The following is a 24,664-nucleotide window of genomic DNA, read 5'->3' as shown; positions in this document are numbered from 1 at the left end:
TTGATCCTGAACTTTAAGCTTCGACCGGAAGTTACTCACCGGGACTTCGTTGCTCTGGAGGGGAACTTCAGGCGTCCTGAGCCGAGAGCGCCATGTTGCTCCGGAGAGGACGAGGACTGAGGAAGGCGAGCCTCGAAGTTTTCGTTCTGCTTTCTCTCTCCTTCTCTCCTTCTCTCCTCCTCGTCTCCTCGCTCGGGTGTTGTTATCACGGGGGGGGGGTTCCTGTCCCTCAACCGGGAAACTCTGCAGGAAACTCTGCGCGGCGGTTAGAGAGGAGGGAGGAACGAGGAGCGAGGAGGGAGGAGGGTAGAGTCATAGGAATGTACAGTAAGAGAAGGACCCGCCCGAAAGTATGAAGGGTGATTAGTGCCGGACAATGTAAAAGTTATGACTCCATTTTACTATTGTAGTAATAATGAACAAATAAACATAAATACATTCATGAATGGTTTGATAGAAGTTTAAATAAAAGTATGGAAGGTGATTAATGCAGGAAAATGTAATTCATTTATTACTTGATTTTATTATTGTAGTAATAATTAACAATTAAACATAAGTACATTCATGAAGGATTAGACAGATATTTAGACATTTTATTCCTTTGTTTGGAAGGTGATTAGTGGCGTAAAATGTAATAATTATTCCTTGATTTTAAAATGGTAGCGTATCACGAGGATATTATAGATTTTTAAATTTTTTATATTGTAGTATGATTAAAAAAAGACAAATAAATACATTCATGAATGGCTTTATAGATATTTAGAAGTAATATGTTGGAGTATGGAGTAGGATTGGTGCCAAACCACCGTCCCCAAAACTAAATACAAGTAGGATTATGTCCTCCTACATGTAGTACAGGTCAGGGTTTGTTTTTAATATTGTAGTATGATAATTAAAAAAATACATATCAATACATTCATGAATTGGTTAGATCGGTATTTAGAAGTTTTATGTTCTGGTGTATGGAGGGTGATTAGTGCCAGAGTGACCTCTCCTACACACAGCATGTTCTTCTACAAAAGTTAAATATAAGTTATAAATCTCTTGAATTTATTACATTTGTTTTTAATATATTGTAGTATGGATAAAAAAATATTATATATATTATAATTTATCTCCGTAATAAAGCATTGGTGCCCCTAGTGGACACCAGGAGAACTACATATACTATATCTACAGGACAAACAAGAGAAAATAAAACCATAAATGACCGTTCCTTCTCGTGCAGACGACTCCATTTATTTAGTTTTACACAATATTAATAGAATAACTCTTTATTGTAAAGCAATGTTCCATGACAACAACAATCATTGTGCGATATTTATTGTGCTTCATATTTACAGTATTAACAACCAGCAGTTCATTCAAAAATCCTTTATACAAAAAAAGTCACTTTGTAAATTTTAAATATCTGTTCCCAAGCAGCTCGTTGGGCATCCAGCCGCGAAGAGACAAACCACCTCCCACGCCACGGCGTGCGGCTGCAGAGCGGCAGCGATTGGCTGCAGGGCGACGGCTGCAGAGCTGCGTCGTGCGGCTGCAGAGCGGCAGCGATTGGCTGCAGAGTGACGGCGTCATGCGGCTGCAGAGCGATGGCGTGCGGCGGCGCTCGGGCCGGCGAGCCGCGGCCCTCAGCACTGCTCCAAGCCGGCCATCAGAGACAGAGCCAGAGACTCCACTGCAGACAGAGGAGGACTTCCTGTTCACTCGGGGCCAATCGGCAGTGACGAGCTCACAGGCTGTACTCACGGTGAGGGAAGGAGCCGCGGCACACCGCCTTGTTCAGGATGGTCACCAGGAACATGTGACAGTTCTTAAAGTCAGACTCCATTTTGTCGATGGACTCGATCCTGAAAGAGATAAAATACATAAATATATATAGATTGATGTATTGGCAGCTACTCCACTACCCAGCATGCCCCTGGCCGTCTGAGGTCGCAGAACAACAAGACGGATGACCGCTGAGTCCAGGTCTTCAGAGAGATCCACGACGGCCTTCACTTCTCTCCAGTTCCTATGAACGTGGAACTTACCTCCAGGCTCCGAAGCCGGCCCGCCAGCGGTCCGAGAAGATGAGGACCAGATTGAGGACCTTCATTATGGCCTCCTTCACGAAACTGACCTGAGGAGGCGCGAGGAGAGGAGTGATGTCATCGACCCCTGAAGGTCAACCCACCGGCTTTAGTGTACCACGGAGGGGTCTTCAGACCTCCTGGGTGTTACCTTCTCTCTCAGGAGGCAGCGGTCGTGGATGGTTGCCAGGTATCTGTAGTGGATCTTGATCAGCTGGTCCAGGTCCTTGGCCTCCTGGACCTGGTGCTGGAACTCCAGACCTGTACTGTGCAGGATCTGCAGAAAAAGACAAAATCATCCAATTTAAACTTTAAAAAAAGGAACCGCACAAGAGGTTTTAATCTAATAACTGCACTGTCCTGCAGTCCTTGAATGCACCACCAATGCAACATTAATATATAATTGATGTATTATTTATATATATAAATAAATAATACAATAATAATAAATAACAATATAAATTATAATAATAAATATATAGTGAATAAATAATGATATATATAAATATATATATATCTGTTTAGATGCCGGTAAATGTTGTAGGAGCAAAACATGGATATATAAATAATGATGAATAGATATCTATCTATCACACCCACCCGGGTCATGATGTAGTTGTGCAGGCTGTTGACGAAGTGCATCAGCTTGACGCGCAGTAAACACATCCGGTGGATCTGCTGCTTGATCGGCTCTTTGGGCTTCAGGCCGTCGGCCGGCGGCTCGCCGACGTCGGTGAAATCTGGGCGGAGACGCGACGGCGTTAAATATATATATTTCTATATGTATTTATACACACATATATACACGTCGTGGCCTCTGCGGCTGCATGGAGCCGTACCACTGAAGCGCAGCGTGTCCAGGCTGTATTTGGCCCATTTGATCTGCAGCAGCAGCAGGAACACCTGGTTGTAGATCTTCTGGCACTCGGAGCTGATCACGATGTCCACGGGCCAGGGCACCTGAGGGGGCGGGGCTTAACAGGTAAACACACAGGGTACACACCTCGGGCGTCATCGCTCAATGAACTACAATATACAACTAATAATACATCCCTCAACCCAGCAGTCACACCAGGACCGGATCCTTCATTCACTATTTATTAACTTATTTATTAACTAATTTATTAACTTATTTATTATCTTATTTATTAACTTATGCTTCGCTTTGTGTTTTTTCTTTTTCGAAACAACTGAACTAAGTTGAACGAGAATTATTTTTCCTTTTTATTATTATTTTAACCTACAAAGAATTAGTTTTATTATTGTTTATGGATTTTGTGTAAATTTAGATTTTTGAATCGATATTAAAAAAAGAAAACTAAAAAACCTAAAAACAAACACGAGTGACCAATTTGAGTAAACAATAATAAACAATAATAATCTCTAATAAACAATAAACCATAATAAACAATAACAAACCCTAATAAACCATAATGAACCCTAATAAACAATAATAAACCCTAATAAACAATAACAAACCCTAATAAACCATAATAAACAATAATAAACTCTAATAAACCATAATAATCCAGAATAAACTCTAATAAACAATAATAAACCATAATAAACAATAACAAACCCTAATAAACAATATTGCACCCTAATAAACAATAATGCACCCTAATAAACAAAAATAAACCCTCATCAGTCACCAGACCTTGTATCCCAGGGTCAGGACCTCCAGGTTGTTCACTGGATGTTTCTTCCTGGACGGATCGATGGCCTCCAAGGAGATGGACAACCTTCAAATATCAGCAGCGTTAAAATATAATAATATATATCTATATATACTGCATTTCAGTAATCTAAAGCTACATCCTTGTGGGCGGGGCCCTGGCGGTGCAGTACCGGCTGCTGTCCTCGGGGTGGCGCTGTCCCACTGCCTCCTGCAGCTGCCCGTTGAGGAAGGACAGCTGCTGCCAGCTCTCCTTCTCCTGCGCCTTGTCAAAGATGGCCGTGTAGAAGTCGTACATGGTGTCTCCGGCCTCCAGCAGGAAGTAGTTCCTCATCGCCTGCAGGTAGCCCAGCAGCCTGAGGGGGAGGCGGAGCTTCTCAGATCACCTGCACGCCGTCACACAGAACGGGCCGGACCTCACTCACCTGTAGTCCTTCTTCAGAGTCCTCATGAGGTTCCCGCAGCACTCGACGTAGCGCCGCTCGATGTGCGGGTAGAGGCAGCAGCGCAGCGTGAGCTCGAAGGTCTGGACCGTCACGGACTGAGAGGAGCGGTCCACGGCCAGAGCGCCGCCAGAGAACACCTGCAGGAAGTCCTCCTGCTCCAGGTACAGCCTGAGGGGAGGAGGAGGAGGAGAGCCTGAGAGGAGGAGGAGGAGGAGAGCCTGAGAGGAGGAGGAGAGCCTGAGAGGAGGAGGAGGAGAGCCTGAGAGGAGGAGGAGGAGAGCCTGAGAGGAGGAGGAGAGCCTGAGAGGAGGAGGAGGAGAGCCTGAGAGGAGGAGGAGAGCCTGAGAGGAGGAGGAGAGCCTGAGAGGAGGAGGAGGAGAGCCTGAGAGGAGGAGGAGGAGAGCCTGAGAGGAGGAGGAGGAGAGCCTGAGAGGAGGAGGAGGAGAGCCTGAGAGGAGGTGGAGGAGAGCCTGAGAGGAGGTGGAGGAGAGCCTGAGAGGTGGAGGAGGAGAGCCTGAGAGGAGGAGGAGGAGAGCCTGAGAGGTGGAGGAGGAGAGCCTGAGAGGAGGAGGAGGAGAGCCTGAGAGGAGGTGGAGGAGAGCCTGAGAGGAGGTGGAGGAGAGCCTGAGAGGAGGAGGAGGAGAGCCTGAGAGGAGGTGGAGGAGGAGAGCCTGAGAGGAGGTGGAGGAGAGCCTGAGAGGAGGTGGAGGAGGAGAGCCTGAGAGGAGGAGGAGAGCCTGAGAGGAGGTGGAGGAGAGCCTGAGAGGTGGAGGAGGAGAGCCGGAGAGGAGGAGGAGGAGGAGAGCGTGAGAGGAGGAGGAGGAGAGCCTGAGAGGAGGAGGAGCCTGAGAGGAGAAGAGCCTGAGAGGAGGAGGAGAAGAGCCTGAGAGGAGGAGGAGGAGGAGGAGCCGGGGAGGAGGAGGAGAGCCTGAGAGGAGGAGGAGGAGAGCCTGAGAGGAGGAGGAGAGCCTGAGAGGAGGAGGAGGAGAGCCTGAGAGGAGGTGGAGGAGAGCCTGAGAGGAGGAGGAGGAGCCTGAGAGAGAGGTGGAGAGCCTGAGAGGAGGAGGAGAGCCTGAGAGGAGGAGGAGCCTGAGAGGAGGAGAGGAGGAGGAGAGCCTGAGAGGAGGAGGAGGAGGAGCCTGAGAGGAGGAGGAGAGCCTGAGAGGAGGAGGAGAGCCTGAGAGGAGGAGGAGAGCCTGAGAGGAGGAGGAGGAGGAGAGCCTGAGAGGAGGAGGAGGAGAGCCTGAGAGGAGGAGGAGAAGAGCCTGAGAGGAGGAGGAGAGCCTGAGAGGAGGAGGAGGAGGAGGAGGAGAGCCTGAGAGGAGGAGGAGGAGAGCCTGAGAGGAGGAGAAGAGCCTGAGAGGAGGAGGAGGAGAGCCTGAGAGGAGGAGGAGAGAGCCTGAGAGGAGGAGGAGAGCCTGAGAGGAGGAGGAGGAGAGCCTGAGAGGAGGAGGAGAGCCTGAGAGGAGGAGGAGGAGAGCCTGAGAGGAGGAGGAGGAGAGCCTGAGAGGAGGAGGAGAGCCTGAGAGGAGGAGGAGAAGAGCCTGAGAGGAGGAGGAGAGCCTGAGAGGAGGAGGAGGAGAGCCTGAGAGGAGGTGGAGGAGAGCCTGAGGAGGAGGAGGAGAGCCTGAGAGGAGGAGGGGAGCTTGAGAGGAGGAGGAGAAGAGCCTGAGAGGAGGAGGAGAGCCTGGGAGGAGAAGGAGAGGAGGAGGAGGAGGAGAGCCTGAGAGGAGGAGGAGAGCCTGAGAGGAGGAGGAGGAGAGCCTGAGAGGAGGAGGAGAGAGAGGAGGAGAGCCTGAGGAGGAGAGCCTGAGAGGAGGAGGACAAGAGCCTGAGAGGAGGTGGAGGAGGAGAGCCTGAGAGGTGGAGGAGGAGAGCCTGAGAGGAGAAGGAGGAGAGCCTGAGAGGAGGAGGAGAGCCTGAGAGGAGGTGGAGGAGAGCCTGAGAGGAGGAGGAGGAGGAGGAGGAGAGCCTGAGAGGAGGAGGAGGAGAGCCTGAGAGGAGGAGGAGAAGAGCCTGAGAGGAGGAGGAGGAGAGCCTGAGAGGAGGAGGAGGAGCCTGAGAGGAGGAGGAGAGCCTGAGAGGAGGAGGAGAGCCTGAGAGGAGGAGGAGAGCCTGAGAGGAGGAGGAGAGCCTGAGAGGAGGAGGAGAAGAGCCTGAGAGGAGGAGGAGAGCCTGAGAGGAGGAGGAGAGCCTGAGAGGAGGAGGAGAGCCTGAGAGGAGGAGGAGAGCCTGAGAGGAGGAGGAGGAGAGCCTGAGAGGAGGAGGAGAGCCTGAGAGGAGGAGGAGGAGGAGAGCCTGAGAGGTGGAGGAGTGAGAGAGGAGGAGGCCTGAGAGGAGGAGGAGAGCCTGAGAGGAGGAGGAGAGCCTGAGAGGAGGAGGAGAGAGGAGGAGGAGGAGAGGAGGAGGAGGAGAGCCTGAGAGGAGGAGGAGAAGAGCCTGAGAGGAGGAGGAGAAGAGCCTGAGAGGAGGAGGAGAGCCTGAGAGGAGGAGGAGAGCCTGAGAGGAGGAGGAGGAGAGCCTGAGAGGAGGAGGAGAGCCTGAGAGGAGGAGGAGAGCCTGAGAGGAGGAGGAGAAGAGCCTGAGAGGAGGAGGAGAGCCTGAGAGGAGGAGGAGAGCCTGAGAGGAGGAGGAGAAGAGCCTGAGAGGAGGAGGAGAGCCTGAGAGGAGGAGGAGAAGAGCCTGAGAGGAGGAGGAGAGCCTGAGAGGAGGTGGAGGAGAGCCTGAGAGGAGGAGGAGAAGAGCCTGAGAGGAGGAGGAGGAGAGCCTGAGAGGAGGAGGAGGAGAGCCTGAGAGGAGGAGGAGAGCCTGAGAGGAGGAGGAGAGCCTGAGAGGAGGAGGAGGAGAGCCTGAGAGGAGGAGGAGAAGAGCCTGAGAGGAGGTGGAGGAGAGCCTGAGAGGAGGAGGAGAAGAGCCTGAGAGGAGGAGGAGAGCCTGAGAGGAGGAGGAGAGCCTGAGAGGAGGAGGAGAAGAGCCTGAGAGGAGGAGGAGAGCCTGAGAGGAGGAGGAGGAGAGCCTGAGAGGAGGAGGAGGAGAGCCTGAGAGGAGGAGGAGAGCCTGAGAGGAGGAGGAGAGCCTGAGAGGAGGAGGAGAGCCTGAGAGGAGAAGAGCCTGAGAGGAGGAGGAGAGCCTGAGAGGAGGAGGAGGAGGAGGAGGAGAGCCTGAGAGGAGGAGGAGGAGAGCCTGAGAGGAGGAGGAGAGCCTGAGAGGAGGAGGAGGAGAGCCTGAGAGGAGGAGGAGGAGGAGAGCCTGAGAGGAGGAGGAGGAGAGCCTGAGAGGAGGAGGAGAGCCTGAGAGGAGGAGGAGAAGAGCCTGAGAGGAGGAGGAGGAGAGCCTGAGAGGAGGAGGAGAGCCTGAGAGGAGGAGGAGAGCCTGAGAGGAGGAGGAGAGCCTGAGAGGAGGAGGAGGAGAGCCTGAGAGGAGGAGGAGGAGGAGAGCCTGAGAGGAGGAGGAGAGCCTGAGAGGAGGTGGAGGAGAGCCTGAGAGGAGGAGGAGGAGGAGAGCCTGAGAGGAGGAGGAGGAGAGCCTGAGAGGAGGAGGAGAGCCTGAGAGGAGGAGGAGAGCCTGAGAGGAGGAGGAGGAGAGCCTGAGAGGAGGAGGAGGAGAGCCTGAGAGGAGGAGGAGGAGAGCCTGAGAGGAGGAGGAGGAGAGCCTGAGAGGAGGAGGAGGAGAGCCTGAGAGGAGGAGGAGAGCCTGAGAGGAGGTGGAGGAGAGCCTGAGAGGAGGAGGAGGAGGAGAGCCTGAGAGGAGGAGGAGGAGAGCCTGAGAGGAGGAGGAGAAGAGCCTGAGAGGAGGAGGAGGAGAGCCTGAGAGGAGGAGGAGAAGAGCCTGAGAGGAGGAGGAGGAGAGCCTGAGAGGAGGAGGAGGAGAGCCTGAGAGGAGGAGGAGGAGAGCCTGAGAGGAGGAGGAGGAGAGCCTGAGAGGAGGAGGAGGAGAGCCTGAGAGGAGGAGGAGAGAGCCTGAGAGGAGGAGGAGGAGAGCCTGAGAGGAGGAGGAGGAAGAGCCTGAGAGGAGGAGGAGGAGAGCCTGAGAGGAGGAGGAGGAGAGCCTGAGAGGAGGAGGAGGAGAGCCTGAGAGGAGGAGGAGAGAGAGCCTGAGAGGAGGTGGAGGAGAGCCTGAGAGGAGGAGGAGGAGAGCCTGAGAGGAGGTGGAGGAGAGCCTGAGAGGAGGAGGAGGAGAGCCTGAGAGGAGGAGGAGGAGGAGAAGAGCCTGAGAGGAGGAGGAGGAGAGCCTGAGAGGAGGAGGAGGAGAGAGCCTGAGAGGAGGAGGAGAAGAGCCTGAGAGGAGGAGGAGGAGAGCCTGAGAGGAGGAGGAGGAGAGCCTGAGAGGAGGAGGAGAAGAGCCTGAGAGGAGGAGGAGGAGAGCCTGAGAGGAGGAGGAGGAGAGCCTGAGAGGAGGAGGAGGAGAGCCTGAGAGGAGGAGGAGAAGAGCCTGAGAGGAGGAGGAGAGCCTGAGAGGAGGAGGAGGAGAGCCTGAGAGGAGGAGGAGGAGAGCCTGAGAGGAGGAGGAGGAGAGCCTGAGAGGAGGAGGAGAGCCTGAGAGGAGGAGGAGAGCCTGAGAGGAGGAGGAGCCTGAGAGGAGGAGGAGAGCCTGAGAGGAGGAGGAGAGCCTGAGAGGAGGAGGAGAGCCTGAGAGGAGGTGGAGGAGAGCCTGAGAGGAGGAGGAGAAGAGCCTGAGAGGAGGAGGAGAAGAGCCTGAGAGGAGGAGGAGGAGAGCCTGAGAGGAGGAGGAGAAGAGCCTGAGAGGAGGAGGAGAAGAGCCTGAGAGGAGGAGGAGGAGAGCCTGAGAGGAGGAGGAGGAGAGCCTGAGAGGAGGAGGAGAAGAGCCTGAGAGGAGGAGAGGAGGAGGAGCCTGGAGAGGAGGAGAGCCTGAGAGGAGGAGGAGGAGAGCCTGAGAGGAGGAGGAGAAGAGCCTGAGAGGAGGAGGAGGAGAGCCTGAGAGGAGGAGGAGGAGAGCCTGAGAGGAGGAGGAGAAGAGCCTGAGAGGAGGAGGAGAAGAGCCTGAGAGGAGGAGGAGGAGAGCCTGAGAGGAGGAGGAGAAGAGCCTGAGAGGAGGTGGAGGAGAGCCTGAGAGGAGGAGGAGGAGAGCCTGAGAGGAGGAGGAGAGCCTGAGAGGAGGAGGAGGAGAGCCTGAGAGGAGGAGGAGAGCCTGAGAGGAGGAGGAGGAGGAGGAGAGCCTGAGAGGAGGAGGAGGAGAGCCTGAGAGGAGGAGGAGAAGAGCCTGAGAGGAGGTGGAGGAGAGCCTGAGAGGAGGAGGAGAAGAGCCTGAGAGGAGGAGGAGAGCCTGAGAGGAGGAGGAGAGCCTGAGAGGAGGAGGAGGAGAGCCTGAGAGGAGGTGGAGGAGAGCCTGAGAGGAGGTGGAGGAGAGCCTGAGAGGAGGAGGAGAAGAGCCTGAGAGGAGGTGGAGGAGAGCCTGAGAGGAGGAGGAGAAGAGCCTGAGAGGAGGTGGAGGAGAGCCTGAGAGGAGGTGGAGGAGAGCCTGAGAGGAGGAGAAGAGCCTGAGAGGAGGTGGAGGAGAGCCTGAGAGGAGGAGGAGAGCCTGAGAGGAGGAGGAGAAGAGCCTGAGAGGAGGTGGAGGAGAGCCTGAGAGGAGGAGGAGAGCCTGAGAGGAGGAGGAGGAGAGCCTGAGAGGAGGAGGAGAGCCTGAGAGGAGGAGAGCCTGAGAGGAGGAGGAGAGCCTGAGAGGAGGTGGAGGAGAGCCTGAGAGGAGGTGGAGAAGAGCCTGAGAGGAGGTGGAGGAGAGCCTGAGAGGAGGAGAAGAGCCTGAGAGGAGGTGGAGGAGAGCCTGAGAGGAGGAGGAGGAGAGCCTGAGAGGAGGTGGAGGAGAGCCTGAGAGGAGGAGGAGGAGAGCCTGAGAGGAGGAGGAGAGCCTGAGAGGAGGAGGAGGAGAGCCTGAGAGGAGGTGGAGGAGAGCCTGAGAGGAGGAGGAGAGCCTGAGAGGAGGAGGAGGAGAGCCTGAGAGGAGGAGGAGGAGGAGAGCCTGAGCGGTTACCTGGCGAAGTTGATGGCCAGCAGCGGGTCGTGGACCTCCTGGACCTCCAGGTGCTGAGAGATGATGGACTGCATCTTGACCAGGCTCCTCCTGGTGGCCTGCTGCTCGGGGGCCCCCGGGGCCTCGGGGGCCCCGGGGGCCTCGGGGGACTGGGCCCGGCTGCACAGACGAGACTGCACCGACTCCAGGAAGCGAGTGTACAGACTCTTCCTCTCTGCGTCTGCAACGCAACGCCATGGTCAGCAGAGACAGAGAACCAGAGAACCAGAGAGACAGAGAACCAGAGAGACAGAGAACCAGAGAGACAGAGAACCAGAGAGACAGAGAACCAGAGAACCAGAGAACCAGAGAGACAGAGAACCAGAGAGTCAGAGAGACAGAGAGACAGAGAACCAGAGAGACAGAGAACCAGAGAGACAGAGAACCAGAGAACCAGAGAGACAGAGATACAGAGAACCAGAGAGTCAGAGAACCAGAGAGACAGAGAACCAGAGAGACAGAAAACCAGAGAACCAGAGAGACAGAAAACCAGAGAACCAGAGAGACAGAGAACCAGAGAGACAGAGAACCAGAGAACCAGAGAGACAGAGAACCAGAGAACCAGAGAGACAGAGAGACAGAGATACAGAGAACCAGAGAGTCAGAGAACCAGAGAGACAGAGAACCAGAGAGACAGAGAACCAGAGAACCAGAGAACCAGAGAGACAGAAAACCAGAGAACCAGAGAGACAGAGAACCAGAGAGACAGAGAACCAGAGAGACAGAGAACCAGTGGCGTGTAACGTGTATAGTAACATGTGCAGTGGCGTGTGACGTGTGCAGTGACGTGTAACGTGTGCAGTGACGTGTAACGTGTGCAGTGGCGTGTGACGTGTGTAGTGGCGTGTAACATGTATAGTAACATGTACAGTGGCGTGTGACGTGTGCAGTGACGTGTAACGTGTGCAGTGGCGTGTAACGTGTGCAGTGGCGTGTGACGTGTATAGTAACATGTAGTGGCGTGTGACGTGTATAGTAACATGTACAGTGGCGTGTGACGTGTGCAGTGACGTGTAACGTGTGCAGTGGCGTGTAACGTGTGCAGTGGCGTGTGACGTGTGCAGTGACGTGTAACGTGTGCAGTGGCGTGTAACGTGTGCAGTGGCGTGTAACGTGTACAGTGGCGTGTGCCGTGTGCAGTGACGTGTGCAGTGGCGTGTAACGTGTACAGTGGCGTGTGACGTGTACAGTGGCGTGTGACGTGTGCAGTGACGTGTAACGTGTGCAGTGGCGTGTGACGTGTGCAGTGGCGTGTGCAGTGGCGTGTGACGTGTGCAGTGACGTGTAACGTGTGCAGTGGCGTGTGACGTGTGCAGTGGCGTGTGCAGTGGCGTGTGACGTGTGCAGTGGCGTGTGACGTGTACAGTGGCGTGTGCAGTGGCGTGTGACATGTACAGTGGCGTGTAACGTGTACAGTGGCGTGTGACGTGTGCAGTGGCGTGTGACGTGTGCAGTGGCGTGTGCAGTGGCGTGTGCAGTGGCGTGTGCAGTGGCGTGTGGCGTGTGCAGTGGCGTGCAACATGTACAGTGGCGTGTAACATGTGCAGTGGCGTGTGCAGTGGCGTGTGCAGTGGCGTGCAACATGTACAGTGGCGTGTAACATGTACAGTGGCGTGTAACATGTACAGTGGCGTGTAACATGTGCAGTGGCGTGTGCAGTGGCGTGCAGTGAGGCGAGCGCCTGACCTCTGGTCGACCTCTCCTGCTGCTCCTTGGGGTGCAGGTTCTTGAGCAGCTGCATGGACTTGCCGGCCATGATGATCTGCTTGAGCACCGGCTTGAGGAAGGACACCATGGTGAGCTGCCGGCGGCCGGCGCCGCCCGGCTCGCCCGCAGAGCCGCCGCTCGCCGCCTCGCTCAGCCGGTCCTCGCCGTCCAGCGCCTCCGACACGCTGTACAGGGTGTAGGTGGCGTACCAGAAGTCCCTGTGGTTCACCGGCACGTCCTTGTTCCTGAGGGGGCGGAGTCAGAGGCCGGTTCTGACTCTCTGGTTCTGACTCTCTGGTTCTGTAGTTATCTGACTCTCTGGTTCTGTCTCTCTGGTTCTGTAGTTCTCTGACTCTCTGGTTCTGTAGTTATCTGACTCTCTGGTTCTGACTCTCTGGTTCTGACTATCTGGTTCTCTGACTCTCTGGTTCTGATTCTCTGACTCTCTAGTTCTGATTATCTGACTCTGGTTCTCTGACTCTCTGGTTCTGGCTCTCTGGTTCTGGCTCTCTGGTTCTGGCTCTCTGGTTCTGGCTCTCTGGTTCTGGCTCTCTGGTTCTGGCTCTGGCTCTCTGACTCCTGGCGTGTTTTCTGTATTCACCTCTGGATGATGAACTCTCTGGCGGGATCGAACAGGTGTCCGTGAACGATCCACTCGTCCACGATCTCCAGGTAGGGCCTGACGGTCTCGGTCCACAGGGAGAACAACAGGGCCACCTGCAGGAGAACCAGCAGGAGAACCGGCCGTCAGAGTCTTACGGCCTCGCTGCTCCTCCAGCGGATCTCAAACGCACCGCCTGCTCCGACGCCTCGCCGGCGCCGTCGTACTCGATGATGGCCTTGTACAGCGTGTTGAGCAGGTGGGAGGCCCGGACCACGTTGGGGGTCTCGGGGGGCACCTCGGCCACCCCGGTGCTGAACACCTTGTGCAGAACCTTGATCTGAGCCAGGTGGGGGTTGAGTCGCTCCAGGACCGCCATCAGGGTCACGGTCTCATCTGAGGGGGACCGGAGAAACACAAGCATCAAATACCTGGAACCAGGACTAGAGGACCAGAGGACTAGAGGAACAGAGGACCAGAGGACCAGAGGACCAGAGGACTAGAAGACCAGAGGACCAGAGGACTAGAGGACCAGAGGACCAGAAGACCAGAGGACCAGAGGACTAGAGGACCAGAAGACCAGAGGACCAGAGGACCAGAGGACCAGAGGACCAGAAGACCAGAGGACCAGAGGACTAGAGGACCAGAGGACCAGAAGACCAGAAGACCAGAGGACCAGAGGACTAGAGGAACAGAGGACCAGAGGACCAGAGGACCAGAGGACCAGAAGACCAGAGGACCAGAGGACTAGAGGACCAGAAGACCAGAGGACCAGAGGACTAGAAGACCAGAGGACCAGAGGACCAGAGGACCAGATGACTAGAGGACCAGAAGACCAGAGGACCAGAAGACCAGAAGACCAGAGGACCAGAGGACCAGAGGACCAGAAGACCAGAGGACCAGAGGACTAGAAGACCAGAGGACCAGAAGACCAGAAGACCAGAGGACCAGAGGACCAGAGGACTAGAGGACCAGAAGACCAGAGGACCAGAGGACCAGAGGACCAGAAGACCAGAGGACTAGAGGACCAGAGGACCAGAGGACCAGAGGACCAGAGGACCAGAGGACCAGAGGACTAGAGGACCAGAGGACCAGAGGACTAGAGGACCAGAGGACCAGAGGACCAGAGGACCAGAGGACTAGAGGACCAGAGGACCAGAGGACCAGAGGACCAGAGGACTAGAGGACCAGAGGACCAGAGGACCAGAGGACTAGAGGACCAGAGGACCAGAGGACCAGAGGACCAGAGGACTAGAGGACCAGAGGACCAGAGGACCAGAGGACTAGAGGACCAGAGGACCAGAGGACCAGAGGACTAGAGGACCAGAGGACTAGAGGACCAGAGGACCAGAGGACCAGAGGACCAGAGGACCAGAGGACTAGAGGACCAGAGGACCAGAGGACCAGAGGACCAGAGGACCAGAGGACCAGAGGACCAGAGGACTAGAGGACCAGAGGACCAGAGGACTAGAGGACCAGAGGACCAGAGGACCAGGACTAGAGGACCAGAGGACCAGAGGACCAGAGGACCAGAGGACTAGAGGACCAGAGGACCAGAGGACCAGAGGTGAGAGAGTTCTGGACCTTTGCAGATGATCTCCCTCTCGATGGTGGTCAGCTCCTGCTTGAAGCCGGTGAAGTACTTGTTGAGGGCCCACACAAAGGCCTGGTAGGTCCTGAAGGGCGGCTCCGAGCCCCTCTTGGCGCTGTGGGAGGAGCCATGCGAGGAGCCGTGGGAGGAGCCGGGCGGGCTGGGCTCCGAGCCGTGACCCGTCACCTCGTCGATGAACCGCTGCAGCCGGAACACGGCCTGGCCGAACACCGCCACGTGGTCCAGGACGGAGCGCAGGCAGCTCTGATGGGGGGGGGGAGAGAGAGAGAGGGAGAGACAGAGACATTGAAACAGAGAGAGAGAGAGAGACAGACAGAGAGACAGAGACAGAGAGAGAGAGAGAGAGAGAGAGAGACAGAGAGACAGAGAGAGCGAGAGAGCGAGAGAGACAGACAGAGAGAAGAGAGAGCGAGAGAGAGAGACAGAGAGAGCGAGAGAGAGAGAGAGACAGACAGAGAGAAGAGAGAGAGAGAGACAGAGACAGAGAGAGACAGAGAGACAGAGAGAGACAGACAGAGAGAAGAGAGAGCGAGAGAGAGAGACAGAGAGAGCGAGAGAGAGAGAGAGAGAGACAGACAGAGAGAAGAGAGAGCGAGAGAGAGAGACAGAGAGAGCGAGAGAGTGACACTGTGTTCCTGCTGCAGGTCTCTCATAGGATGAGGAGCGTCATGTGACCTACAGGTGTCAGGTGAGTCACCACCACGTTGCTCCTGACCGTCACTTTGCCGTCCTGATGCTGGAAGATGAAATGCTTCTTCACGCCGGAGAGAAGCCTGCAACACGACAATAACAACAAACATCAACAACATCGTCCCCCAGGTGTCCTCACAGATCCTCCTGACCTCCTCCTGACCTCATGACCTCCGCATGACATCCTGACCTCCTCCTGACCTCCTGCCCTCCTCCTGACCTCCTCATGAGCTCCTGACCTCCTTCTGACCTCATGGCTGCCTCCTGACCTCCTCATGACCTCCGCATGACATCCTGACCTCCTCCCCTCCTGACCTCCTCCTGAGCTCCTGACCTCCTCATGAGCTCCTGACCTCCTCATGAACTCCTGACCTCATGGCTGCCTCCTGACCTCCTCATGACCTCCTCATGAGCTCCTGACCTCCTCATGAGCTCCTGACCTCCTCATGAACTCCTGACCTCATGGCTGCCTCCTGACCTCCTCATGACCTCCGCATGACATCCTGACCTCCTCATGAACTCCTGACCTCCTCATGACCTCCTCCTGACCTCCTGCCCTCCTGACCTCCTCCTGACCTCCTCATGAGCTCCTGACCTCCTCATGAACTCCTGACCTCATGGCTGCCTCCTGACCTCCTCATGACCTCCGCATGACATCCTGACCTCCTCCTGACCTCCTGACCTCCTGCCCTCCTCCTGAGCTCCTCTCACCACAGCGTCTCCCGTATGACTTGAGTCTCCGTGACGAAGGCCTTTTCCTCCGGCAGGTACAACGGGTCTGTGTTGTACAGGTGCTGGTCCCTGAGGGGAGGAGGCTGCCGTTACTTTAGATATCATGTTATATATATATATAATATTTATATATAAATACATATGTTGATGTCTTGTCCCTCCAGGTACGTACCACACGTTGAGCAGGTTGGAGTGGAGGTGAAGGCTGTGAGGGAAGCGAGGAGCGTGAGGCACCCAGTAGGGAGTCACCACATGGTGCTCCAGCCACAGCCGGGAGTCAGGCTCCCCCACTGCACACACACACACAGGCACACACACACACACACACAGGCACACACACACACACAGGCACACACACACACACACAGTTAGCTTCTCCTCTGTCACTCATGAGTGTGGCCTTGCGGTCCCTCTGCTCACCTGTCCAGGTGACCGGCGCCTCCTTATTGTTGTTGTTGTTGTTGTCCTGGTCCTCCAGGGGCGTTCGGTCCAGCTGGATCCCAGAGTCCTCTCTGCTGATTGGCTGCTGGCTGTCATCGTCCTCGCTCTCCTCCTCCGACCAGTCCTGAGAATTAAAAAGTTATTAAACGTTATCTCCATGTTTGCTATCGTATATTAATATAATATATTTGTCATATTAATATAATATTATTGTCATTCAAATATTATTGTCATATTAATATTATATGAATATAATGTAACTATTAATATTATATTAATGTAATATTAATATGATATAATATTTATATTATATCATATTAACATAATTTTAATATAATTGTCACATTAATATCAACCAGTACTCCCTGAGGGGTCCGGCGTGTTCTACTCACAGGGGTCTCTGGGTCCGGCCCAGCGTCTGCGTCCTCCCCCTCCCTCAGGTAAGTGGCCCAGTCGAAGCTGTCCTCTTCTTCTGCAGATAATAAATATAATTATTAATATCATTAACACGGACATGTAAGTGTCTTTAAAGATAAATAAAAGAAGCGGGCGCCTCACCAGCCTCCTTCAGCCGGGGCCTCTCGGTGAACTCGGTGTTCAGGGGCGTCGTGGACAGGAAGAGCAGCAGGGACAGGACGCCGTAGTGGGCGTCGCTCTGCAACACACACACAACAGGTCTGGACGTGGTTCAGGATCTCAGAGCCCCCCCTCTGGGTCGGCTGCGGGGCTCCTGCAGACCTTGGTTCCCTCTGTGTTGGGCAGCGGTGAGTTCAGGAACTCCTCCGTCAGCCCCGTCCAGCTCTCGGCTTTCCTCACGTCCGAGTGGACCATGAGCTTCTCGTGGATTCTGGAACACACAGAGAACAAGTGTGGGGCTTGAACGCATCACGACTTAACTCAACGTGACCTCCGTTAGCCGATGACTTAGCCCAGACTGTGATTAATAATAAGTGATTAATATTAGCATTTTATGTATTATTTTTGTGATGAAAGCACAATAGAGTCGTGCATCAACAGTCAGACACTCACCCCTCGACCCTGCGCTGCACGGTGTGGCTGTTGACGTCCAGATAGCGATGGAACCTGGAGGAGGAGAGTCACTACACTGAGCCGCCAGCTGGAGCAGCCCCCCAGTAGAGCTCCCAGTATAACTCCAGTATTAACTCCATAGCTCCCAGTGTAGCTCCCAGTGTTATAGTGTAGCTCCCAGTATTATAGTATAGCTCCCAGTGTAGCTCCCAGTGTAGCTCCCAGTGTTAGAGTGTAGCTCCCAGTATAACTCCAGTATTAACTCCATAGCTCCCAGTGTAGCTCCCAGTGTTAGAGTATAGCTCCCAGTGTAGCTCCCAGTGTTAGAGTATAGCTCCCAGTGTAGCTCCCAGTATTAGAGTGTAGCTCCCAGTGTAGCTCCCAGTATTAGAGTGTAGCTCCCAGTGTAGCTCCCAGTATTAGAGTGTAGCTCCCAGTATAACTCCAGTATTAACTCCATAGCTCCCAGTGTAGCTCCCAGTGTTAGAGTATAGCTCCCAGTGTAGCTCCCAGTGTTAGAGTGTAGCTCCCAGTATAACTCCAGTATTAACTCCATAGCTCCCAGTGTAGCTCCCAGTGTTAGAGTATAGCTCCCAGTGTAGCTCCCAGTGTTAGAGTATAGCTCCCAGTGTAGCTCCCAGTATTAGAGTGTAGCTCCCAGTGTTAGAGTGTAGCTCCCAGTGTTAGCTCCCAGTTCGTCACCTGAAGTTCGACAAGGCGAACTTGTGCGCCAGCTGGAAGTTCTGGTCGTCCTCGTCCTGGACGCCCCCGATGACCCGGACCAGCCTCTTGGTCTCTCTCTCCGTCTCCTTGTCGAAGGTGGTCCAGTGCGCCATGTTGACGGTGAACGCGCGCGCGTTATACTGCAGCTAGTGGCGCATTCTGTCTGTCTACCTGGCTGCCTGGCTGTCTACCTGTCTGTCTGTCTGTCTGTATGTCTGCCTGCGTGTCTGTCTACCTGTCTGGCTGGTGATGACTTTCTCGTGCTACAGCGCTAGCATGGACGATAACATGTTAGATGAGCTGTATTGTTGTGGCACGAGCGTTTGCCTCCCACAACAGAAAATGAAGTGCGAATGCGCATGCGCGACATGAAAGAACCGTTGAATTTTTTAAATATATATTTGTATTTACTTGTGAAATGTCGTGTTCAAAGCGGACTTGGGGCAGTTTAATGTCTACATTTATCCACAAATTATCCCGCCAATAATTCATTATTCAAAGGAGAACGCTGATTTCGAAGTGGTGAAGCTCCCATCATGCTTTGCGCGGGGTTACGGCAGATAGGAGCCGTCGTGTCCTCTTCCTCTCAAGGCTCTTTGAGGGTTCCGGCCTAACAGCGCTCAATTTACGCGTGTGACCGTTTTTATAAAGAAAGAAGTTTAAAAAAAGTGCAATAAATTGTAAAAACGTCACGTTTTAAACCGCTTTTATAGCCGGTAGCGCTGCGTGCCGGCCGGAAGCAGCCGTTAGGCCCGCTTCCACTGCGGGAGTTCACATCAACGGCTCACTTTACGAAGTTTTGTATCTCGTTTCAAACATAAATAACTACAACATTACGGTTCTTCATGCTTTGTGTGATCCATCGTGTGTTTCACAGCGAACAGACTAAAAACAAAGAATCCGTTTGTTTCCACTTTAAAAGGGGCGGGGCGGGGCGTGGCTACCCCCCCCCCCCCACACACACACACACACACACTCACGCACACATAAATTCGCCGTGGAGCGCCGCGGAGCTCATTACGCGCCGCAGACCCTCCGGAGCAGCAGCCGGCCGCAGCCCCCCCGCCCCGGCCAGAGGAAATGAAGAGGCGGTTACATAAGAAGTACCTGGTCCTCATCCTGGCATACTCCGGGTTACTGCTGCTAATCCCGTACGTGTTAGATTACCGGGACAAATCCGTGCAGCGCGCTCAACACCCGCAGCAACAGCCCCGGTGTCCAGACCTGGAGAACACCGTGGCGCAGCTGTGGGGTAACGGGGACCGGGGGAACGGCAGCGGCCACGCGGCGGCGGAGCACGCCGCCAACCGGAGCCGCTCGCGGATCAACATCTACCTGCACGCCACCTGGAGGACCGGCTCCTCGTTCCTGGGGGAGTTGTTCAACCAGCACCCCGACGTCTTCTACCTGTACGAGCCCATGTGGCACATCTGGCAGGCGCTGTACCCGGGGGACGCGGGCAGCCTGCAGGGCGCCGTGCGCGACATGATGGGCGCGCTGTACCGGTGCGACTTCTCGGTGCTGCGGCTGTACGCCGGCGCGCAGAACGTCACCACGGCCTTCATCTTCGGCTGGAAGATGAACAAAGTCATCTGCTCCGAGCCGCTGTGCGCCGCGCACCGGCGGCACGAGGTGGGGCTGGTGAAGGAGGACCGGTGCGCCAAGTGCCCAAAGAGGGACATCCGGGACCTGGAGCGCGAGTGCAAGAAGTACCCGGTGATGGTGATCAAGGGGGTGCGCGTGCTGGACCTGAGCACGCTGGTCCCCCTGATGAGAGACCCGGCCATCGACCTCCAGGTCGTGCAGCTGTTCAGGGACCCGCGGGCCGTGCACAACTCTCGGCTGAAGTCCAAGCAGGCCCTGGTGAAGGAGAGCATCCAGGTGCTGCGCAGCAAGAAGCAGACGGACCGGTACAAGCGGCTCCTGGTGCCCAACAACCGGGTCAACCGGGCCGAGAGCTACGTGTCCGGCGCCATGGAGCTCATCTGTGACAACTGGCTGGGGGACTTGATGCTGGTGGGCAGCGCGCCGCCCTGGCTGAGGAGGAGCTACCTGCGGCTCCGCTACGAGGACCTGGTGCTGCACCCCCAGGAGGAGCTGCAGGGCCTGCTCCGCTTCGCCAACCTGTCCTCCTCCCCGGCGCTGGAGGCGTTCGCCCTGAACATGACGCGCGGCCAGGGCTACTCCTCGGACCGGCCGTTCCTCATCTCCTCCCGGGACGCCAAGGAGGCCATCTACGCCTGGAGGGAGCGGCTCAGCGTGGAGCAGATCCACCAGGTGGAGGCCTACTGCAGCGAGGTCATGAGGCAGCTGGGCTACAGGAGGAGCGGCGCCGACGCCGCCTCCTGAGGCGCCCAGGTAAGCGCTGCATTTACCAAGAGGCGTCACAGAAGCCACCTCCGTGGCGCCGGGTCCGACCCCTGACCTTTGACCTCTCCCGCCGAGGCCAGGCGGAGCCGTGCCGGTTCCCCCTGTGAGGCGTCGTGAGCTCCGGGTTCCTCTCCAACTCACACAGGAACCTGGAGCTTTACCTCTGAACCCTTTGGGGAAGCCGTAGTCCTCAGGCGCCTGTTGACTGTTCTCATGGATGTATGATGTCATCGTCTCTGTAGATCAGCCTGTCGATGTGTGTTTTTATTGGTCCCTCACATTAAAGGAAGTACATTTATTTGGGCGCTCCAGAGTTCTTGATAAGTTCAGGGTCGTGGGGAGAAGCGACTCCTTGGCCTCATTGTGCTCCTGCCTGGCAGCGCTGTATGTGTGTGTGGGGGGGGGGTCAGACTCTGCATTCAAGAAGGGGGTCATTGTGTGAGGGATAGAGCGCCCGTAGTCACCAGCAGCTGGGCAGCAGGGCGGAGGCAGCTCTGGGTACTGAGCTCAGGGGTTAGCCCCGCCCACAACGAGGCCAAACGACTACGACACTAAACGACTACAAAGAGATACTAAACGACTACGAGGCCAGACGACTACAAAGAGACACTAAACGACCACAAAGAGACACTAAACGACTACGAGGCCAGACGACTACAAAGAGACACTAAACGACTACAAAGGCCAGACGACTACAAAGAGACACTAAACGACTACAAAGAGGCTAAACGACCACAAAGACACTAAACGACTACAGAGAGGCCAGACGACTACAGAGAGGCCAGACGACTACAGAGAGACACTAAACGACTACAGAGAGGCTAAACGACCACAAAGAGACACTAAACGACTACAAAGAGACACTAAATGACCACAAAGAGACACTAAACGACCACAAAGAGACACTAAACGACTACAGAGAGGCTAAACGACCACAAAGAGACACTAAACGACTACAAAGGCCAGACGACTACAAAGAGACACTAAACGACCACAAAGAGACACTAAACGACTACGAGGCCAGACGACTACAAAGAGGCTAAACGACCACAAAGAGACACTAAACGACAACAGAGAGGCTAAACGACTACAAAGAGACACTAAACGACTACAAAGAGGCTAAACGACCACAAAGAGACACTAAACGACCACAAAGAGACACTAAACGACTACAAAGGCCAGACGACTACAAAGAGACACTAAACGACTACAAAGAGGCCAGACGACTACAAAGAGACACTAAACGACTACAAAGGCCAGACTACTACAAAGACACTAAACGACTACAAAGAGACACTAAACGACTACAGAGAGGCTAAACGACCACAAAGAGACACTAAACGACTACAAAGAGGCTAAACGACCACAAAGAGACACTAAACGACCACAAAGAGACACTAAACGACTACGAGGCCAGACGACTACAAAGAGACACTAAACGACTACAGAGAGGCTAAACGACCACAAAGAGACACTAAACGACTACAAAGGCCAGACGACTACAAAGAGACACTAAACGACTACAAAGAGGCTAAACGACCACAAAGAGACACTAAACGACAACAGAGAGGCTAAACGACTACAAAGAGACACTAAACGACTACAAAGAGGCTAAACGACCACAAAGAGACACTAAACGACCACAAAGAGACACTAAACGACTACGAGGCCAGACGACTACAAAGAGACACTAAACGACTACAAAGAGGCTAAACGACCACAAAGAGACACTAAACGACCACAAAGGCCAGACGACTACAAAGAGACACTAAACGACTACAAAGAGGCCAGACTACTACAAAGACACTAAACGACTACAAAGAGACACTAAACGACTACAGAGAGGCTAAACGACCACAAAGAGACACTAAACGACTACAAAGAGGCTAAACGACCACAAAGAGACACTAAACGACCACAAAGAGACACTAAACGACTACAAAGGCCAGACGACTACAAAGAGACACTAAACGACTACAAAGAGGCTAAACAACTACAAAGAGACACTAAACGACTACAAAGAGGCTAAACGACTACAAAGACACTAAACGACTACAAAGAGGCTAAACGACTAAAGAGACACTAAACGACTACAAAGAGACACTAAACGACTACAAAGAGGCTAAACGACTACAAAGAGACACTAAACGACCACAAACAGGCTAAACGACTACAAAGAGACACTAAACGACTACAGAGGTTAAATGACTACAAAGAGACTAAACGACTACAAAGAGGCCAGACGACCACAAAGAGACACTAAATGACTACAAAGAAACACTAAACGACTACAAAGAGACACTAAATGACTACAAAGAGGCTAAACGACTACAAAGAGACACTAAACGACTACAAAGAGGCACTAAACGACTACAAAGAGGCCAGACGACCACAAAGAGACACTAAACGACTACAAAGAGACACTAAACGACTACAGAGGCTAAACGACTACAAAGAGACTAAACGACTACAAAGAGGCCAGACGACCACAAAGAGACACTAAACGACTACAAAGAGACACTAAACGACTACAAAGAGACACTAAACGACTACAAAGAGAGGCTAAACGACTACAAAGAGACGCTAAACGACCACAAAGGCTAAACGACCACAAAGAGGCTAAACGACTACAAAGAGACACTAAACGACCACAAAGAGACACTAAACGACTACAAAGAGACTAAACGACTACAAAGAGGCAGACCCTCTCCGGGGGGGTGAGCGTCGGTCCAGAGTAACGTGGCTCCTCCTCCTCTCTTGCAGCGGCCGTGTGACGAGGAGGAGCAGCAGGAATGCGGCCGCTGAGGAGCTCTGGGATGTTTTCCTTCGGCCGAGGAACTGGAGACGACCGAGAGGCCAGCAGCCAATCACACGCAGAGGAACGTTAACGTGGGGGGGGGCTTATTGGTCCCATGTGTTAACACCAGCAGGACATGAGGACTCAGACCTCCGGCCCGCTCTTAGTCGCACTAATCCCTCCTCACGGGTCCTCTTGGGGGAACCGGACCACCAGGACCCGGGTCCAGGACCAGCACACCAGCGTGGGCCGTGTGGCGCTCTGAGGAGCTTCTGAGGAGCAGTTGTTCCCTCAGGAATCCAGACAGCTGCAGCGCCCGGCGGCCAGAACACTCACATGGGCGTGAAGGTCACGACGCGCGCACGCGCACACACACACACAGGATGCTGCCAGCATCACATGTTCACCTCTAGAAGCTCTGTAACGCATCTCAAAGAAATAACGTTTACAACTATTTATACGGACCGTGTGTGTGTTATAACTCATATTCACACACGTTGTAGAATATAACATCTTATTCCACATACTCACGGCCTCCTGGAACAACAACAACAAGTGTGGCGCATAGTTTATTAACATGCAGTCACATGGTGGTGAACCAGGCAGCCAGTCACAGGCCTTCAACAGGTAGAGGTCAGAGGTCACGAGCTGGCCTCCAGACGAGTCATGAAGGGATCTTTTCTTTCTCTGCACTTATGTTGGCAGGAACCATGAGGAAATATATATTTATATTCGTTTATTTAAAAAAAAAAGTGTTTCAGTTCAGTTTTCCGTGAGCCCGCTTGACCTCTGGAGGAGACCAGAGCCCCCCTCAGTGGACTCGATCCGTGCTCCAGACCTCTGTCTGCAGCTAGAATGTAAATGAGCCTCCAGCTCACAGACCAGATTCATTTCCTCTTTGGAGCACCCCCCCCCCCAGTTACGCAATCCTGCCTCTTCACACCTGTTGTGTATTCATTGTGTTCACTGGAGGACACACACGGCCACGCATGCTGTGTGGTGGGTGTATAAAATAAAGGGGGAGGGGCTAATTATTCATATACTATTTACATTTATGAGGAGCTGAATGAAACCCGGAGGACCGAGAACCATGAGGAACCACTTGAGTTCTTGTTTGGGGGGGGGGGGGGGGGGGCGGCTGTTATTTATTAAACAATAAGCTCATCGGCTTCCTGGCAGAGATGATGCGTCTGTGTGGGAAACATGAAGCTACAGCTGCTTAGCATAGCTAAGCACAAACACTTCTTTAGCAGGAAAAATGCATTAAAAGTGCTACTTTTGAAATAAATCAGTCACAAAGAACAGAAGAAGATGAGGAAGAAGAAGACTTTAAAAGACGTGTGTGTAGTTTGAAACACTTTGGGGGTCTGTAAACCTCTGAAGACAAGAATGTGACCAGGCTAGCCGTTTCCCTCCGTTTCAAGTCTTTGTGCTAAGCTACGCTAACGCCCTGGAACGAGAGCAACGTCTGTTGACACCTGATGACGACATGAAGGCAGTTATCTTTGATTTAATATGCAAATGAGGCGTGAACGACTTTAAAGAAGAGCTTTCCATGTTTGTAGGTTTCGGGCTGCAGGGAGGACTCGTTCTGGACTTATTAATTAAAAAAAACTAATAATAGAAAGATGAATGAAGTCCTTAAACTCCTTCAGGACCTTTAAAGTGTTCAGGGAACGATGGAAAAGATGTCATGACAACCGTCACACACACACACACACAGGGGAACAGAGCTCTAC

At 53.9% G+C, this 24,664-nt stretch overlaps 3 protein-coding genes across 3 annotated transcripts in view; 1 reads left to right on the top strand and 2 right to left on the bottom strand.

Annotated features, from left to right (window-relative positions):
• The window catches only part of cyfip1 (cytoplasmic FMR1 interacting protein 1), a 34,425-nt gene extending 34,183 nt beyond the window's left edge, over nucleotides 1-242 (bottom strand). The window contains exon 1 of the mRNA XM_056413959.1: nucleotides 40-242. The gene's annotated coding sequence lies outside the window, so the exon portion shown is untranslated. The remainder of the gene's footprint in view (nucleotides 1-39) is intronic.
• Nucleotides 243-1,217: 975 nt separating this feature from the next.
• tubgcp5 (tubulin, gamma complex associated protein 5) lies at nucleotides 1,218-18,217 on the bottom strand. Its single transcript, XM_056413876.1, has 23 exons — nucleotides 17,738-18,217; nucleotides 17,036-17,089; nucleotides 16,745-16,853; nucleotides 16,565-16,661; nucleotides 16,399-16,478; nucleotides 15,986-16,130; nucleotides 15,738-15,855; nucleotides 15,545-15,634; nucleotides 14,823-14,916; nucleotides 14,116-14,386; nucleotides 12,725-12,927; nucleotides 12,532-12,647; nucleotides 11,910-12,175; nucleotides 10,185-10,404; nucleotides 4,173-4,361; nucleotides 3,921-4,103; nucleotides 3,730-3,814; nucleotides 2,912-3,032; nucleotides 2,673-2,812; nucleotides 2,224-2,349; nucleotides 2,034-2,122; nucleotides 1,750-1,850; nucleotides 1,218-1,678 (listed from the first exon to the last, which is right to left on the bottom strand). Exons 1-23 carry the CDS (start codon nucleotides 17,869-17,871, stop codon nucleotides 1,632-1,634), a joined length of 3,078 nt encoding a protein of 1,025 aa, XP_056269851.1. The 5' UTR covers nucleotides 17,872-18,217; the 3' UTR covers nucleotides 1,218-1,631.
• A 522-nt stretch (nucleotides 18,218-18,739) lies between these two features.
• chst7 (carbohydrate (N-acetylglucosamine 6-O) sulfotransferase 7) lies at nucleotides 18,740-24,558 on the top strand. Its single transcript, XM_056413878.1, has 2 exons — nucleotides 18,740-20,116; nucleotides 22,892-24,558. The coding sequence occupies exon 1, from the start codon at nucleotides 18,839-18,841 to the stop codon at nucleotides 20,105-20,107; it is 1,269 nt and encodes a 422-aa protein (XP_056269853.1). The 5' UTR covers nucleotides 18,740-18,838; the 3' UTR covers nucleotides 20,108-20,116; nucleotides 22,892-24,558.
• The last annotated feature ends 106 nt before the right edge of the window (nucleotides 24,559-24,664 follow it).

This window comes from Pseudoliparis swirei, chromosome 5 (genome assembly GCF_029220125.1).
Source record: "Pseudoliparis swirei isolate HS2019 ecotype Mariana Trench chromosome 5, NWPU_hadal_v1, whole genome shotgun sequence".
NCBI classification, from domain to species: domain Eukaryota; kingdom Metazoa; phylum Chordata; class Actinopteri; order Perciformes; family Liparidae; genus Pseudoliparis; species Pseudoliparis swirei.
Note: the sequence above shows the minus strand (reverse complement) of the source record. Positions and strands in the feature narration are given on the sequence as shown.

Bases quoted from the DNA above. Each gene is read 5' to 3' on its own strand.
- tubgcp5 (XM_056413876.1), bottom strand. From the start codon at position 17,871: ATGGCGCACTGGACCACCTTCGACAAGGAGACGGAGAGAGAGACCAAG. The intron at 16,854-17,035 runs GTGAGTGTCTGA...TGTGTGTTCCAG, and splicing joins GTGCAGCGCAGGGTCGAGGG to AATCCACGAGAAGCTCATGG. The intron at 1,679-1,749 runs GTGAGTACAGCC...CTCTGTCTGCAG, and splicing joins CCGCGGCTCCTTCCCTCACC to TGGAGTCTCTGGCTCTGTCT.
- chst7 (XM_056413878.1), top strand. From the start codon at position 18,839: ATGAAGAGGCGGTTACATAAGAAGTACCTGGTCCTCATCCTGGCATAC.